At 35.3% G+C, this 20,151-nt stretch overlaps 1 protein-coding gene across 1 annotated transcript; it reads left to right on the forward strand.

Moving 5' to 3' along the window:
* Positions 1–940: 940 nt before the first annotated feature.
* LOC140167694 (histamine N-methyltransferase B-like) lies at positions 941–3,753 on the forward strand. The gene is made up of 3 exons (XM_072190992.1): positions 941–1,169; positions 2,571–2,891; positions 3,350–3,753. Exons 1-3 carry the CDS (start codon positions 941–943, stop codon positions 3,751–3,753), a joined length of 954 nt encoding a protein of 317 aa, XP_072047093.1.
* Positions 3,754–20,151: the final 16,398 nt, after the last annotated feature.

Consider the following 20,151-nt stretch of genomic DNA (forward strand, 5'->3'; position numbering starts at 1 on the left):
CTCTGTAAAGTGCTTTGATATATATACCACCTGCACTATATAAATCACATGTATTATTATTATTACCATATCATTTGACTATATTATCTTAGGTACCCTAAAATGCATCTCCGCTGTATTTTTAAACTTTGCAAATCTGTAAATATTTTTGGAAAATATAGGTAAGCTTGCCCATTAAGGATTAAGGGTTTATCTTTTCAATTCTTTAGTTAAAGAATTTCATTTAAAATATTCAGATATTAGAACAATTGCTATCTCACATGTGTTGTCTACTGAAGATAGTAAATGTAGTATGCTATCTCCTGAAGATAGCCAACTTAGCATCATACGTACGTACTGAAGATAGCAAATGTAGCCTGAATGTAATGTTCTGAAGATATATTAAACTTAGTTATTGGCAAATTATTAAAAATTGATATTTTGACATTTAACAGTCCTCGAAGAAAACTTAATACATCTAATGATATGTACTTAAAGTGTTCGTATTGTAGCTGGGAGGAAAAGCCGACCATTTGAAAATGTTGACCTTTTGTATTGAAGATATGCATTTTGTCCCCAAAAGACCTCGCCTACATTTGGTATCATTAACAAAAAGGGTAAATAAAAATTTTTTTTTTTTTTTTTTATCTTTCCCAAAAATCAAAATAATTTGATATCAGAAGGACATTCCTCGTGTTCAGAATTCAATTTGGTGTGCCTGATGTGCTCTCAAGTCCCATAAAAATATTGTGCAAACGTCGCTATTCGACCCCTGGCTATTTGGCTATTGGCTATTTGTATTTACACATGTCCAATCTTACAATGCAATTAGCCAAATTCGTTGTGTTTGCCAGGTCAACAGAGCATGGTACAGTATTGTTTTTTTAAATGTAGATAGCTGTGGGCATGACCTGTATACCATCACTATACGATATTACTGGTAATATTGCTACACTGCAACATGGCTACAACAAATTTCAAAATGAAACATCCACCACCATTATACTGCAACAATGAGCACTTTTCGATGGCTCTCAATACATATTATCAACACATAGGATATCCTGAAATACTTGCAAAATGGACAGAGGAAGAATTTGACTCAAGTGTAGTGAATGTTTTATCTAAAAGACTTGATGACAAACTTGATGATCAGCCATTACGTGTGCTAGGTGTGGGTAGCAGTGAAGGTAAGGCCAAATGGAAATTTATTCATTTATAACATTCGGCGTTAAGGGATGGGGTATGAACGTTTGGACAGTATTTATTGTGGGACATTAGAGCACATCAGACATATCGAATTGCATTGTGAATACGAAGAATGTCCTTCTGATATCAAATAATTTTGATTTTTTGAAATTCGCAATGTAATACACATTTTATGGCAAATGATTACAAATTGATATTTTTGATATTTAACCGTACTCGAAGTAAACTTTATAAATCTGATGATTTATACTTCAAGTGTATGTAGGTGGGATGAAAAGCCGACGATCAATTGAAAATTATGACCTTTCGTATTGAAGATATGGATTTTTTTCCCAAAAACCAAAAAAAATTTTGGGAAAAAAAAAAAAAAAATCCATATCTTCAATATGAAAGGTCAAAATGTTCAATTGATCGTCGGCTTTTCCTCCCAGCTACATACACTTTAAGAATATATCATTAGATTTATAAAATTTACTTCGAGGACTGTTATATATCAAAAATGTGAAAATATCCAAATTTAATAATTTGTCATAAAATTTGTATTATATCGTGAATTTCAGAAAATGAAAATTATTTGATATCAGAAAGATATAACGTATTCAGAATGCAATTCGATATGTCTGATGTGCTCTCATGTCCCACAAAAAATACTGTCGAAACGCTCAAAACACTCATTCCAGATCCCTTAACGCCAGGCAAAAACCAATATTGACAAACAATAATATGAAGGGTATACTCTATATAATTATGCTTTATATGTTGATGCTTTATATATTACTCGTATTACTCGCGTATCTGTATGGTTTTTTTAATGTTATGCAGGGCCCCGTGTAAGAACAGCATTTTAGCTGATCGGGCCACCCTGGGTAAATGTGATGCAATAAATAAATAAATAAATAAATAAATAAAGGGATGCCTAAAGTACCATATGGTCTTCCTTTATTTATTCATTTTATTTACTAGGCTTCATCACTGGCATTACAATATTATGAGCATACAATCTAAAACAATTAAAATATATTGCACATATTACAGAATATGAGGGTAGCATACGCTACACAAGGTGACTTTTAATCAGAAAAACAACAGCCAACCATGTATGTATGCATTGTTTGTATAATTATATTATATTAGTTATTTGGAAAATTCCACGTTTTTGTGTAGTTTTTTTATTAATGTATTGTGAGTTTCATCAGAGGTTAACTAAAATGTAGATTTCAGTATAGTTATCACACTTGGTGGATGTGTTCACCATTAAGCACTTAAAATTTTCCAGGTCAGGATAAGGTTATCTGGAGTTAACTGAAAATTGTCAAAGAAGTTTCCCAAGGACTTTAGTACATATATTAGTACTCAAACAGCTAATACATTTTTCCCAATAGGTAATCAAGAAACTTTACTGCTGTCGAAATTGAAAACCAAATTCTCTCGAATATCTGCAACTGTCATTGAACCAAACACAAAGCAGCTCTCCGTATATCAAGACATGGTACATCAGAAAAGCAGTGACATTACTGGCATTGAATACAAGTGGCACAACCAAACCTTCCAAGAGTTTGTAACATCTATAGAAACAGGGCATAAGTACCATTTCATCACCATTGTCCATGCCATATATTTTGTGGGGGAAGTGGAAGAAACAGTCAGAAAATTGTACGAGTTTTTGGAACCAGGCGGGATAATATTCTTGGTAGCTTTAACAGGTAAGACTTAGTTTGGCTTGGGTAGGGACATGTCTACTATAATTGACGATCGAACTAAAAGATTAATTTGTGTATGACGTTCTGTCCACTAGACCAAAAATGCCGTACTGCGCAACCAATCACGTCGCGCCTTTGCCCTGACGTCAGGCGCAAACTAGTCTTTTTTAAGTCGGTCTTCAATAATTATTATAGAGTCTATGTCTTTTTGACATTGGAGTGGATCAAGTGTTTTCGCTCACAGAACAACTTTTCACAAACAAAAGCGCGAAAAAAAAAAATTGCAATTTAAAAGGTATATGAGACAAATTTTTGTTCACCCTTGACACCTTTTTTTTTTCTAGTCCGAGGTGGAGCAAATTTTTTAAGGAGCTCTTGCACTTTGTTTTTAGGGGATGAAAAATTACAATAATCTTTCCTCAAGACGATAAGCAGTGTATTCCTTCATATTTCTGTTGTAGACTCCGGTGCCGGATTGCTTTCGAAGACATTTCCACATATAGCTGTGGAAGAGCAGACTCCAACAAATACTACTGAACCACAGAAGATAAAGACAAACTATCTTATCACCTCTACAGATGTGAAATCTGTTCTCAGCAAGTACCAAATGGCCTATACTCAATCTTCTTACACAGAATCAGCAGATGTAACTCCCTGCTTCAACCAAGTTAAGATGACACCTGAGACGAAGCTTCTACTTGATGTCATCACTGTGACAGTGAAGTTTCAAGAATCAGTATCAGACGAAATCTTCAATCAAGTCATGGATTTTATCAAACGTAATTCACGTGTCAAGAAAGGTGACCAAGGTGACGATAAATATTACTTTGATAGTAAATGTGATATTTTAGTAATATCAAAGTAGGTAATGTGTGCCGAGATTTAACCCAGTCAACCACAGTTGGCAATAATAAAATTTAGGGAAGTGGGCAAAAATACAATAAACAACATAAAAATTGGACATACAATAAGTTCATAACTAAAATGTCAGGGACTTGGGGTTTCAGTAAGCCCAGATACTGAACAAGTTTACTCAATTTTCAAAATTTCCAACTTCAGTATGAGTGGATCAGATCATGTCACATTCAGACCTGTGTAAAAAGCAACAGATAACGCTCTCACTTTATTCATATATTGAACTATTAACAGTTGAATTTCCCGTATCAACTGGTAAATGAATTATATGTTTAATCAGAATCTTTTAATTTTATATAATGTATATCACAAAGTGTTCTGAGCCAGCGGATATATATTTTTAAACAGTAATTTTATTTAAAATATTCAGACATTAGAGCAATTGCAATCTTCTGAAGTAGTATTATAGTAAATGCTATGGACTAAATATAGCAAACATATAGGCCTATAGTATAGAATGAATGTAGTATTCTGAAGATAATATTAAACTTAATGCCATGTGCTATCTACTAAAGATAGCAAACTTAGTATCATATGCTATCCACTGAAGATAGCAAACGTAGTATATTATGAATGTAATGTTCTGAAGATCAACTTTAGTACCATATGCCATCTACTGAAGATAGTAAACGGAGTATCATTTACTATCCACTGAAGATAGCAAACGTTGTATATTATGAATGTAATGTTCTGAAAGTAAACTTTAGTACCATATGTCATCTACTGAAGATAGTAAACTGAGTATCATTTACTATCCACTGAAGATAGCAAACGTAGTATATTATGAATGTAATGTTCTATATTAACTTTAGTACCATATGCTATCTACTGAAGATAGCAAACTTAGTAGTATGCTATCTACTGAAGATAGCAAACGTTGATTGATGGGAAGACCGCCATCCCCATGCCACTGTATGCCAAATTGAGTGATTTTTAACATCTCAGAAACTCAAGTATTCAAATCATGTTAGAGAGGCCATTTTGACAGAGAATTTTAGGCTATGGACAGCGCTCCCATTTAGAGGGAAAAGGTCATTGAACATTGCACAGAGGGTCAAGTTCAAAATTACTCAAACTTGTTCAAATCCACACCATCGTAATTCTCTTGCAATAAGGATTCATATTCAGAAAAAAGTATATCATAGGTCTAATTTTCCCCGCTCTCATTTTGATGAAAATAATCTACCTAGAGTGTTTTGGTAACCAGATAATACAACAATTATCGTCAAGGTCAATGAAAGGGCTCAATAGAACTTAATGGGTATTGTCATATTTGATGTGTTTCCAATGTAACGAAACATCCTACATAGAGCAAACTATTATTTTTCTGATTTATCATGGAAAGTCAAATAATTTGAGACGATTTTCAACAAAATCGGTGCAATTTTCATTTCTACTTTTGAATCCTTATGACTTAAGGCCAAAAAAATAGTTTGCTTGCCCTCAAATGAATTTTAACTAGTTTTTCGACGCACAGCGTCGACTGTGATGCCTCCACCAAAGAGAGCGATGTGGTACTCAAAAGTTAAAACAAAGCTTCAAGCCTCAAGGACAGATTGTATTTGACCTCAGATGACCCATGGATGACCCCAAAACAACCTTCCAATGACTCCTGGGTGACCCTGGATGACCTTTAAAGAATTTGGCTCTAAATGGTGACAATACCCACCAAGTTTCAAGCAATAGGACAAATATTAAGAATTTGACCTCAGATGACCCCTGGATGACCTTTCAAAAAAAGTGTACAATTTCCTGGCCCCAATACACCTTTTCACCAAGTCCCATCACTGTATATTAGCACATTATGCAAATTAGCTAAGTACTTCATTTGCATATTTTGCACCAAAATCTGCTGCATTATTGGATTCCACCAAAGTGCATCACATATGCCATACCACTTCCGAGAAATATGTGGTGGACATTTTGACGAAATGACCCTCCAAAAATGTGGCTCTAAATGTTGACTGTACACATCAAATTTCATGCCCATATGACAGTTTTCACTAATTTGACCTCAGATGATCTCTGGGTGAACCCGGATGACCCCAAAATTACCCTCCAAAAAGTTGGCTCTAAATGTTGACTGTGCCTACCAAATTTCCTTCCCATACGACTGTTTGTACTAATTTGAGCTCAGATGACCCCTGGATGACCTTGGATGACCCCAAAATGAAGTTCCAAAAATTTGGCTCTTAATGTTGACTGTACCCACCAAGTTTCATGCCCATACGACAATTTTTAATAATTTAACCTCAGATGACCCCTGGGTGACCCCAGATGACCCCAAAATGACCTTCCAAAAATTTGGCTCTAAATGTTCACTGTACCCACCAAGTTACATGGCCATATAACAGTTTTTGCTAATTTGACCTCAGATGACCCCTGGATGACCTCAGGTGACCTTGACCTACTAATCAATACACACTAGTTCTGCCTGGGGTCAAGATGCACCCACCCATCAAGTTTGAGGAACGTGCGACCCCTAGTCTTCGAGAAAATAGGTAAATAAGGAAAATGGTCCCCTGAGCTCAAATGACCTTTAACCTCAGTATATGACCTTGAACCCCACACACCCCAAAACAAAGTAGCCAGAGTTTCAGACCATGACCCACCTATCCTGAAAATCTGAAGTCAATCCGCCCACCCATGCCCGAGAAGCATCTGGACGGAAGCACGGAAGCACGGAAGGACGGAAGCACGGAAGGACGGACATTACAAAAACAGTATGCCTTGCGGTGGAGGCATAAAAATCGGGTCGGTCGGTCGGGATTTTTAAAATTACTAGCAAATTCTACTGTTTGTATTAATGAAGGCTCAAGGGTGCCACAGTGCATGTAGGAACACTCAGGTCTCCACGCTTTATTGAATGGCGAGGTGATGAGGTCATCGGCTCCGTTCTGCCTGATAGGCCCAACTTGAACTCTCTCAACTGCCAGGTAGATACACTTGGTAGGGTGCCACAGTGCATGTAGGCACACTAAAGATCCCCACGCTTTATTGAATGGCGAGGTGAGGTCATCGGCTCCGTTCTGCCTGAGTAGGCCCAACTTGAACTCTCTCAACTGTCAGGTAGATACACTTGGTAGGGTGCCACAGTGCATGTAGGCACACTAAAGATCCCCACGGTTTATTGAATGGCGAGGTGAGGTCATCGGCTCCATTCTGCCTGAGTAGGCCCAACATGAACTCTCTCAACTGTCAGGTAGGCACACTTGCTAGGCAGGTACTCAAGGGTGCCACAGTACACTAGATCTGACCTGTGTGATCAAAGATGGCAACAAAATATCTGACTGTGACAGACTGACCTCCTGATTTTGCATCCAAAAGGCAACTGCAATGGAAGATACGCCTCAATAGAGATATCAAATTGTTATTTACACAATACGCATAGGGATATATGGGATTGTCCAAGTGGCGAGTTGTGTTTTGGCGAGTTGTGGGGCGAGTTGTAGAGTGAGTTTTAGGCAAGTTGTGAAGCGAGTTGTGGAGTAAGTTGTGTTTGTTATACTTGTTGTAAGTGCATGGTCGAGTTGTGAAGGCAGTTGTTGGGCTAGTGGTTGTAATAATTACAGATGCGAGCAGTGGCGTAGGTTCATTTAAGGCAGTCGGTAGAGTTAAGTTAGCTCAATCGTTAAGGCGTTCGACTATGGTGCGAGAGGTTGCGGGTTCGAACCCTGGTGTTGCCAATATCTCGTGGAAAAATTGAGTTAGCTTGAAATCCCCCCTGGACAAGGAACTTCATGTTAATTGTCTCGTTGTAACCCGTACGAAACTCGGGGAGCTGATCCTGGTTGCGATGGTTAATTGTGGAATGTCTAGGGTGTGCGCTCTTGTAGCAGCAAAGTCCCTGATTTGTTGTTAAATGGTTTATGGAATGATGTGGGGCCGTAGTGGTCAGCGACAACCTGTAAAGTGGGCGGAGGCTTGTGGATCAACGTCTAGGCGTTGTGCCTGTGCGTAGCGCACTATAAATCACTGCGCTTTTCTTTTTTAGACGGAAGGCGTTGGTGAAAAAAGAATCGGGTTTACAATAGACTATTTTTGGCCCAGGGTGACAGAAAAAAGGGGAGAATAAAAAAAAAATGATGAAAAATTGTGAATTATACATTAAAAAAATGTGTGTTTTTATGTTGGTACCCCCTATTAACCTTTTTTTTTGCTCTTCACTTTTTGAAACCATGCAAAATCAACAAATAATAACTTCCGCCGGCAAAAAATATTTCCGTCGGTACATTTACTAGTTGTGCCCCCCGGTTCCAAAATCCTGGCTACGCCACTGGATGCGAGTATTAATCAAAGTTAATTTTGAACGTGATGAACACTATATTGGAGCAATGCAGTAGTGTGAAAGTATTTTTCCAATAAGCTACTCCATTCAGATGTACAGATGTAATAAAATATTTATTAAATAGGCCTATGTGGATTTATATGTCAAATTTGTTTTCTCAGTATAAAGATACCTTAATGTTTATGGTCGGTTGCTGTATACCACAGTTATGAACGTTTAAAAATGGTATCAGGACTTTTGGGACACCCTGTACGTTCAGTCGCTACAACAACAAAAAATGAAACTACAATTCAACCTATAACTTTCTCCAAAATCACTCCACTATCTACAACAGAGACAATAGCTACAAGTGAAGTGAAGTGAAGTCCTGGGGGGCACTCCAACTTTGGAGGTGACGCGTATGTAGGGCTGTTAAGACCCCTTTTTCAGCATCGCTGTCACCCAAAGACCCCATATTTTTTCCGAACACATGCTCTGTCACCCAAAGCAGTGGTGAAGGTATGGCAAATGGAAATTTATTTATCTATTTATAACATTCGGCGAAACCCAATATTAACAAAAAATACATTGAAAGGATGCTTAAAATACCCATACCAATCATACTCGCATCAAAACATCATGGTTAATTTAAATTAAACGGTCGTGTTAAGCATTTTAACTGCAATCCAAAGCCAGCAGTCCACTTGCACAGCTAGCAAACAGAACGGGTATACTAAAAAGATCAGATGTGAAAAATCTATCAATTATGCAAAAATTAATTGAAGTCTGTGTTTTATGTAATAGCTAGAGTGTGTATATACGATGGGCGTGTGGACTATGGAGAAGTATAGGCTTTGTTGGATTGTAATGAAATTTGGTGGATATACACTCCAGCTATTCAAAATGAAAACTACAAACACATTTTATTCAATATAAACTTCTTGTTTTCATGCCATGTATGCATTGTTTGTATATTACTTCACATGTATGCATTATTTGTATATTGGTTATTCCGTTTGCATTTTGTATATTTTTGTATAGTTTTCTATGTTTCTGTATATACTTTTTTAAGAACTCTGTTCTTTGTGGGACACTTAATAAATAATGTCTGTAATCGTTATCGGAGTTGGTGGATGTGATCACCATTTAGCTCTAACAATTTTCAAGGTCATGATAAAGTATGAGGTTAACTGATAATCGAAGTAGTTTCCCTACTAGAATTGGATATATATCTTAGAACTTAAAAAGCTAATATAATTTTCCCAATAGGTAACCAAGAAACTTTACAATTGATGAAATTGAAAACTAAATTCTCTCGAATATCTGCAACTGTCATTGAACCAAACACAAATCGGATCTCCAAATATCAAGACATGGTACATTAGAAATGCAGCGACATTACCGGGATTGAATATGAGTGGCACAACCAAACCTTCCAAGAGTTTATGAGATCTACAGAACCAGAGCAGAAGTATCATTTCATCACCATTGTCCGTGCCATGTATTATGTGGGTAAAGTAGAAGAAACGGTCAAAACATTATATGAGTTATTGGAGCCTGGCGGGATGATCTTCATGGTAATACAAGCAGGTATGTAAAGTACTCATGTTTGAAAGTGGGACATTTATAAAAAAAAATACCAATAATTGAAATTGGACCAATATTTCTATACGCGGTACCAAGGCCAAATATTCTCAAGACTGTTACGTGTTGTGTAATTTTGGCTCAAGATTCACACAATTTGGTAAACTTAGCGATAAATTTGATTCCTCAAAAAGGCATCCTTATCATATGCATACCAGAAGGATGAAAATGAGACCCATTTCCTGGGCGTGTCCATTCACTTGTACATCCCCATATAGTCATTTGTACTGAGACCCGAGTCAATAAAGCTTAGATTTCAGGGCCAGTGTATGAGTACCATATTTATATCACTAGTCTTTAAAAAGACAAAGTTCACGGATCAGGTGTATAGTAATTTGTTCTAACTTTCAGTTTTAATATCTAACCTATTCTGCACTGATTTGACAATAAATAAGTGATCATAGAGGCATAATGATACCTACATCCTGACTCTGGATGATAATTTAAAAAAACAAAAACTTATTTTGCATTAAGGCTATTAAGCCACATGCAGGAAACAAATTAGGCTTTTTTTAGCCTTTTAATGCTGTGCAGTAGTCCCTACAGGTCCAGAATGACACATTCTATGTCACATCCATCATTAGAAAAAGTTGGAGGAAATCTCCTATTAACATCTGTATGGTGAATTGACTACGTAATAATCATACACTCAAATGTATAGGCCAACTGCACGTATTCGAAAGTCGTATATTGCTAAGCAAATGTATTTGGGCCAAAATATCACAATTAATATTGATTTGAATATGTTTTCTTCATATTTCATGCAAAAAAACCCCAAATAAAATATAAAAAACTTAACAAACCGACTCACGCTCACGTACCTGATGTAATTTCAACCAATCATTTCACTGTTTTGAAGTGAATGTGGATGGCGTCATCCTACCATTCATACTACAGTTCATTCATAAAAATACCAAAATCGATAGTATCGACCATGAGCCAAATTTGGACACCATCCGGGTATTTTGCCTTCATTTACCATGCAATATTCAAAATATACCACTATAATCATAATGCCCATATTTGGCAAACCATTTCACAAATATTATACACAAGTGCGATAAAAATTCTGTATAATTTTTGACACGGAAAAGAGCTACCTTCTCTTTTGATGTTTACTGAGGTATACCAGGGTGTAGCCTTCAGCACGTAAAATTGGGAAATCTATTTAGCATAACAAAGGGTTAGTTCCTGATACACTGTGGAGCAAGGAAAGTGGTTATTTGCATAGTAAATACACTATTAAATCACGGCGAGATGTACATTGGGTGATGATGTTAAAGCTCATTAGAGTTCGTCACTCGGTCTATTGCAATGTGATGCATTTAATGAAGCTTATATACACTTAGCATGCTTAGCGCGCAATGCTAATTGCCACCTCTATCGCATACGCAATCAACACGGTTACAATATTTATTTTGATTTGTGAAATCTTTATTGGGGGATTTAAACTACTTCAATGACAAGCACTGCTTTCCAAGCAGGCCCTCATACAATTATATTTAAAACATTTTTACAGAATATTTACAAAATAACATGCTATTTAGTAATTTATACAAAAACATCAATAATAAGTGTGAAAGAAAATAAATATATCTCAAGTACATGAACGATATAAATCTAAAAATACATACAAAATAAATAAATGATTATAATTCAGCAGCAGTAATAATGCTTGTCTTGAATTGATGCAAATACAGTGTTTCAAGGTTTACACGATATGATGGTGGCAAGTTGTTCCATAAGTTTGCAGCTCTTACAATAAATGTACGTTTACCACTGTTAGAATTATATTTAATACTCCGTGGCTATGTATACTCGCCGATTGACAGTGCTGATTAGGAGGTGATTGATACGGCTACATATTGTACAGTAAATATATGAAATCTGAACTATACATTATTATATTATTTCATGTCTACTGAATGATAAAACTTCATCTTTCTGTCGTAGACTCTGGTATGTCATTGCTTGCGAAGACATTCCCTCGGCTAGCTGTGGAAGAGACTCCAACAACCACTACCGAATTATATGAGGTGAAGACGAACTATCTCATCACTTCCACAGATGTGAAATCTGTTCTCAGCAAGTACCAGATGACATACACTCAATCTTCTTACGAAATATCAGCAGATCTAACCACCTGTTTCACCCAAGATGAAATGACACCTGTCACCAGTCTTCTACTTGATTTCATCACTATGACAGTAAAGTTTCAGGAATCAGTATCAGACGAAACCTTCAATCAAGTCATGGACTTCATCAAACGTAATGCACGTGTCAAGAAAGGTGATAAAGGTGATGATAAATATTACTTTGATACTGAATGTGATATTCTTGTAATATCAAGATAGGTAATATCTGCCAAGATCTGTTCCAATCAAACCAAAGTTGGTAATACTGAAATTGCAATAAACATAAAAAAAGTGGACATACAAAATGTTCATAATTCTGTAACCAAGTGTGCCAAGGACTTGGGTTTTTTCAGCTGCATCAGTAATCCGAGATACTGAGCAAATTTTTTGCTGTATTTTTATGTATTTCTAAACTTCACAATACTCAGTATACCTGTAAAGTATTTGGAAAATACAGGTAAGCTTGCCCATTTAGAGTATTTCTTTATATTTTTTAGTTAGACAATTTCAATTAAAATGTTCAGATATTTAAAGGAATTGCTATCTTCTGAAGATAGCAAACAGAATGGAATGTGATAACTTACATGTGCTATCTACTGAAGATAGCAAACGTAGTATAGAATGAATGCAATGTTCTGAAGATATATTAAACTTTGTACCCTGTGCTATCTACTGAAGTTAGCAAATGTAGTATAGAATGAATGTAATGTTCTGAAGATGTTTAAACTTAGTACCATGTGCTATCTACTGAAGTTCGCAAATGTAGTATAACATGAATGTAATGTTCTGAAGATGTATAAACTTAGTACCATGTGCTATCTACTGAAGTTAGCAAACGTAGTATAGAATGAATGTAATGTTCTGAAGATATATTAAACTTTGTACCCTGTGCTATCTACTGAAGTTAGCAAATGTAGTATAGAATGAATGTAATGTTCTGAAGATGTTTAAACTTAGTACCATGTGCTATCTACTGAAGTTCGCAAATGTAGTATAACATGAATGTAATGTTCTGAAGATGTATAAACTTAGTACCATGTGCTATCTACTGAAGTTAGCAAACGTAGTATAGAATGAATGTAATGTTCTGAAGATATATTAAACTTTGTACCATGTGCTATCTACTGAAGTTAGCAAACGTAGTATAGAATGAATGTAATGTTCTGAAGATGTATAAACTTAGTACCATGTGCTATCTACTGAAGATAGCAAACGTAGTATAGAATGAATGCAATGTTCTGAAGATATATTAAACTTTGTACCCTGTGCTATCTACTGAAGTTAGCAAATGTAGTATAGAATGAATGTAATGTTCTGAAGATGTTTAAACTTAGTACCATGTGCTATCTACTGAAGTTCGCAAATGTAGTATAACATGAATGTAATGTTCTGAAGATGTATAAACTTAGTACCATGTGCTATCTACTGAAGTTAGCAAACGTAGTATAGAATGAATGTAATGTTCTGAAGATGCATTAAACTTTGTACCATGTGCTATCTACTGAAGTTAGCAAATGTAGTATAGAATGAATGTAATGTTCTGAAGATGTATAAACTTAGTACCATGTGCTATCTACTCAAGATAGCAAACGTAGTATAGAATGAATGTAATGTTCTGAAGATGTATAAACTTAGTACCATGTGCTATCTACTGAAGATAGCAAACGTAGTATAGAATGAATGTAATGTTCTGAAGATATATAAACTTAGTACCATGTGCTATCTACTGAAGATAGCTAACGTAGTATAGAATGAATGTAATGTTCTGAAGATGTATATACTTTACCATGTGCTATCGTGGTGTACATTGTATAATCCATTGTGTAGTGATACAGGAATCCCCTATGAGATCATGTTTGTATACAATAACTAAATCAGTCAAGACAAAAGTATTCTTGTATTGGGAAATTCCCAGTTCTATGACATCATACGGGAAATCTCAGCGAAATTCCCTCAGACAGTGCTGCAATGTAAAATGGGAGTGTCTAATATAATTAGATGCGACTTTCCAATTTACTAGTTACTATAAAGCGAATTAAAAACAACAATAATTATGGTGGTCAAGAGAAACATAACACTGAAAAATGCAGAAAAAACTGGGTTACAAAAACTGTGCAGAATCCTACTAAAAGGGATATGTGATCGATCTTCTTTGGCAAGTTAAAACTCTAGTAAAACATGTCAGTTCTGTGACTCAAAAGAAAGTGGAACAGAGTGGATGGATGCTGTTCCCAGTGATTGCTTGCAATATTCATTGATTGTATGTATTAATGTTTATATGCAAAAATCCAATAATACTGTACTCGTCATTAAAGATATAAATATTGTTGATTTATTATTCAGAGCCGGTCGGCTCTTACAAGTAAAACTACAGCAGATTTTCTAATTTCTCTACACAAGTTACCTGTTAACAAGACAAGCTCAAAGCTTACCACTTATGCATAATCATTAAAGATAACAGAAAGAACAAACCAAGCTAAAGTAAAAGGGAGCTTTTGGTAAAATTTAATGGTTGCAATTTGCATAAGATTATAATGCATTAATAGCTAATTACGTCGTATTTCCATTTTTGCTTGCCCAAACCAAGTGAATTTGTACTCACTACAATATTTCGTCCATCACATCGGAGGACTTCATCAGGTATGACTGATATGATCATCTGATCCCCTTTCCCGGGAAACTGGTTCCCGATACTTCTTAGTCTCTTTTCCAGTCTTTAAAAGAGGATCATAGGTATGACTTAGTTTCCCAGGAAAGTGAATCAGATGACCATATCAGTCATACCTGATGAAGTCCTCCGATGTGAAGGACGAAATATTGTAGTGAGTACAAATTCACTTGGTTTTGGCAAGCACAAATGGAAATAATTATTTATATCAACAAACCTAATGAATCTATTCAACGGATTAATAGCTGTTAATTTTTCAAATGCGGACTGCATATGAACACAGGCTTTTCCAGTGGCAAAGCGTGAGTGATCCTAGACAGTCAACATTAATAGGTAAATTTTCACGGGAAAATTTTCTGGACACGTGACCAATGCGTATCAATGTGAGTGTAACCTCGAGCCTGATCTCTGACCCCCGGCGGTGACCTCGCTATTCAAGTCTTAGTAATTTTGAATTGGAATAGTATTTTTGACCGCAATTTTGATAGAAATGTGTGCATTGCAAATTTATTAAATATTATGTTATCTTAATTTCTTCACAATATCATCAAAACGTAATTTCAAAAATATCTATCTACGGAAAAAAATATTTATCTACGGAAACTCTTACCATAATATTATTAACTTGCGACAAGTAACTTATTTTGCATCTAAGGAGGAATTCTTCATATTCAAATACATTAGAAAAACACCCGCTGTGCTCGGGGTCACATTCCATAATGCTACTCTGCGCCCATGGGTATCACGTGTCCAGAAAATTTTCCCGTGAAAATTTACCTATTAAGAGGGAGACTAATAATGATTGGGGGCACTGGACCTGATGAGGAGGCTCAAGCCATTTTTAGCATGTTTTCTATGGATTTTCTAAATTTTAAAATTGATTGAGGAACCCCAATATCAACAAAAAACATCAATGCCGCTCGGCCGGCGGCCGAGGCCGGTGACTCCCATACGACAACTAAACACCCAAGTGAGACCCCAATATAAGGGCACTGCAGGACAAGACAGCAAGAGTAACCTTAATGTAACATTGCCCTACAACAACATAAATGTAAAACAGAGGGAGCTATTTATTGCTGTATATTCAGTCACATATAGACTGATTACGAGTATGGGTCCAGTCTCGTACAGACTAAATACAGGATGTCCCAGAAAAAATTATCGAGTGGATAACATTGAACGTAAGTCGAGAAGTAGACATCAGAATCAAACAATTTAAAATGTAGCGCGTAGCCTATTTTATTGTGCATTACGTACGAAACTTTTAGTTGATTCGGTTGACTGGTTGCGAAAATATTCGTCTCAGATTCCAAGTTTGATCACAGGCGGTTTTTTCATACTCGCTCACCACTTCCTAAAGTTTGTGTATCTCATTAAATTTAGTCCTCATTATCTATTTTATAATCCGACGGTGTTATGTTATTCATGTTAAAAATATTTTCTGATAGTTTCAGACCGGAATATAACTGGCATCTTGTATTTTTGAGACATTTTCCAAGGTAATTCCTATTCTCAACATTGTCAATAATATTTAGAAAGGCCGATATCTCAATTTCCAATTTTATAATACCATAACTTACGAACTCAATATTTTCGCTTAGGAATGTCCGATGTCATTGGGGGAAAACGGCGTTGTGGAGCAAATTATCTCTATATTTAAGATATGTAAAAATCTTAAAATTGATAACCTGCCCAAAAGTGTCTCCTTTTGACATGACACGTCACATATATGAAAACTAAACAATTATTATATTACCTGTCTATTAATTAACCACTAAAATGTTGTTATTTATGTCTACTGAATTATGAAACTTCATGTTTCTGTCATAGACTCTGGTATGTCATTGCTTGCGAAGACATTCCCACGGCTAGCTGTGGAAGAGCAGACTCAAACAACTACTACCGAAACATATGAAGTGAAGACGAACTATCTGATCACATCCACAGATGTGAAATCTGTTCTCAGCAAGTACCAGATAGCCTATACTCAATCTTCTTACGAAGTATCAGCAGATGTAACCACCTGTTTCACCCAAGATGAAATGACACCTGCCACCAGTCTTCTACTTGATTTCATCACTATGACAGTGAAGTTTCAGGAATCGGTAAAAGACGAAACCTTCAATCAAGTCATGGATTTTATCAAACGTAATGCACGTGTCAAGAAAGGTGATAAAGATGACGATAAATATTACTTTGATTAAAAAATGTGATATTCTAGTAATATCAAGATAGGTAACATGTGCCAAGATTTGTTCCAATCAAACCAAATACTGAAATTGCAATAAACATAAAAAGTGGACATACAAAATGTTCATAATTCTGTAACCAAGTGTGCCAAGGACTTGGGTTTTTTCAGCTGCATCAGTAATCTGAGATACTGAGCAAATTAGAAATGTCCATAATTTTCAAAATTTCCAACTTTGGTATGAGTGAATCAGGTCATGTCACCTGTGTAAAAAATCAATTGCTATTTCAGATGAATTTTCTACCACTACCCCATCAACTGGTAAATGAATTATATTTATAAATTTGTAAACAGAATTTACAATTTTATAATGCACATCACGAATTTGGCCTCACATTATTACATTTTGAGGTATCGTAAATATTCAAATAACCTTGTTTGTGAAAGTTGTTCTTGGGGATTACCACTTCTGGCCTCCTTGGCTTTTTAATCATCTCTTTCATGTCATTTTACTTGTTATTTTTTGTTCATGTATATTTATTATATATTCTATTACCTCCACAGCCCATTATTCAAAATCACGCACTGTGATTTGTTGAAACGCGTCACGTAAAAGACCAGTAAAAGTGGCCAGTTATTACACAACTCTTATCTTAAATGCGCTATATTCAATCATTTGTATTATTATTACTACTATGTCAAATGACTATATTATCATCACTACCCTAAAATGCACTCTGCTGTATTTTTAAACTTCACAATACTCAGTATACCTGTAAAGTATTTGGAAAATACAGGTAAGCTTGCCCATTTAGAGTATTTCTTTATATTTTTTAGTTAAACAATTTCAATTAAAATGTTCAGATATTTAAAGGAATTGCTATCTTCTGAAGATAGCAAACAGAATGGAATGTAATAACTTACATGTGTTATCTGCTAAAGATAGCAAACGTAGTATAGAATGAATGCAATGTTCTGAAGATATATTAAACTTTGTACCCTGTGCTATCTACTGAAGTTAGCAAATGTAGTATAGAATGAATGTAATGTTCTGAAGATGTATAAACTTAGTACCATGTGCTATCTACTGAAGTTCGCAAATGTAGTATAGAATGAATGTAATGTTCTGAAGATGTTTAAACTTAGTACCATGTGCTATCTACTGAAGTTAGCAAACGTAGTATAGAATGAATGTAATGTTCTGAAGATGTTTAAACTTAGTACCATGTGCTATCTACTGAAGTTCGCAAATGTAGTATAGAATGAATGTAATGTTCTGAAGATGTATAAACTTAGTACCATGTGCTATCTACTGAAGTTAGCAAATGTAGTATAGAATGAATGTAATGTTCTGAAGATGTTTAAACTTAGTACCATGTGCTATCTACTGAAGTTCGCAAATGTAGTATAGCATGAATGTAATGTTCTGAAGATGTATAAACTTAGTACCATGTGCTATCTACTGAAGTTAGCAAACGTAGTATAGAATGAATGTAATGTTCTGAAGATACATTAAACTTTGTACCATGTGCTATCTACTGAAGATAGCAAACGTAGTATAGAATGAATGTAATGTTCTGAAGATGTATAAACTTAGTACCATGTGCTATCTACTGAAGATAGCAAACGTAGTATAGAATGAATGTAATGTTCTGAAGATATATAAACTTAGTACCATGTGCTATCTACTGAAGATAGCTAACGTAGTATAGAATTAATGTAATGTTCTGAAGATGTATAAACTTTGTACCATGTGCTATCTACTGAAGATAGCAAATGTAGTATAGAATGAATGCAATGTTCTGAAGATATATAAACTTAGTACCATGTGCTATCTACTGAAGATAGCTAACGTACTATAGAATGAATGTAATGTTCTGAAGATGTATATACTTTACCATGTGCTATCGTGGTGTACATTGTATAATCCATTGTGTAGTGATACAGGAATCCCCTATGAGATCATGTTTGTATACAATTACTAAATCAGTCAAGACAAAAGTATTCTTGTATTGGGAAATTCCCAGTTCTATGACATCATACGGGAAATCTCAGCGAAATTCCCTCAGACAGTGCTGCAATGTAAAATGGGAGTGTCTAATATAATTAGATGCGACTTTCCAATTTACTAGTTACTATAAAGCGAATTAAAAACAACAATAATTTTGGTGGGCAAGAGAAACATAACACTGAAAAATGCAGAAAAAACTGGGTTACAATACTGTGCAGAATCCTACTAAAAGGGATATGTGATCGATCTTCTTTGACAAGTTAAATATGAAAAGTTCAATATGAAAGGTCAACATTTTCAATTGACCGTCGGCTTTTCCTCCCTGCTACATACACTTTAAGAATATATCATTAGATTTAAATAATTTACTTCGAGGACTGTTATATATCAAAAATTTGAAAAATATCAAATTTTTATAATTTGTCATAAAATTTGAATTATATCGTGATTTTCAAAAATGAAAATTATTTGATATCAGAAAGACATGCTTCGTATTCAGAATGCAATTCGATAGGTCTGAGGTGCTCTCATGTCCCACAAAAAATACTGTCGAAACGCAATAAACGCTCATTTTAGATCCCTTAAAGATATAAATATTGTTGATTTATTATTCAGAGCCGGTCGGCTCTTACAAGTAAAACTACAGCAGATTTTCTAATTTCTCTACACAAGTTACCTGTTAACAAGACAAGCTCAAAGCTTAACACTTATGCATAATCATTAAAGATAACAGAAAGAACAAACCAAGCTAAAGTAAAAGGGAGCGTTTGGTAAAATTTAATGGTTGCAATTTGCATAAGATTATAATGCATTAATAGCTAATTACGTCGTATTTCCATTTTTGCTTGCCCAAACCAAGTGAATTTGTACTCACTACAATATTTCGTCCATCACATCGGAGGACTTCATCAGGTATGACTGATATGATCATCTGATCCCCATTTCCCGGGAAACTGGTTCCCGATACTTCTTAGTCTCTTTTCCAGTCTTTAAAAGAGGATCATAGGTATGACTTAGTTTCCCAGGAAAGTGAATCAGATGACCATATCAGTCATACCTGATGAAGTCCTCCGATGTGAAGGACGAAATATTGTAGTGAGTACAAATTCACTTGGTTTTGGCAAGCACAAATGGAAATAATTATTTATATCAACAAACCTAATGAATCTATTCAACGGATTAATAGCTGTTAATTTTTCAAATGCGGACTGCATATGAACACAGGCTTTTCCAGTGGCAAAGCGTGAGTGATCCTAGACAGTCAACATTAATAGGTAAATTTTCACGGGAAAATTTTCTGGACACGTGACCAATGCGTATCAATGTGAGTGTAACCTCGAGCCTGATCTCTGACCCCGGCGGTGACCTCGCTATTCAAGTCTTAGTAATTTTGAATTGGAATAGTATTTTTGACCGCAATTTTGATAGAAATGTG

Source organism: Amphiura filiformis, chromosome 13 (assembly GCF_039555335.1).
Source record: "Amphiura filiformis chromosome 13, Afil_fr2py, whole genome shotgun sequence".
NCBI lineage: Eukaryota > Metazoa > Echinodermata > Ophiuroidea > Amphilepidida > Amphiuridae > Amphiura > Amphiura filiformis.

What these genes read in the sequence shown, in the direction of transcription:
- LOC140167694 (XM_072190992.1), top strand. Translation starts at nt 941, where the DNA reads ATGGCTACAACAAATTTCAAAATGAAACATCCACCACCATTATACTGC. An exon ending in AGGTGTGGGTAGCAGTGAAG is followed by an intron (nt 1,170 to 2,570) that starts GTAAGGCCAAAT and finishes TTTTCCCAATAG; the next exon opens with GTAATCAAGAAACTTTACTG. An exon ending in ATTCTTGGTAGCTTTAACAG is followed by an intron (nt 2,892 to 3,349) that starts GTAAGACTTAGT and finishes TTTCTGTTGTAG; the next exon opens with ACTCCGGTGCCGGATTGCTT.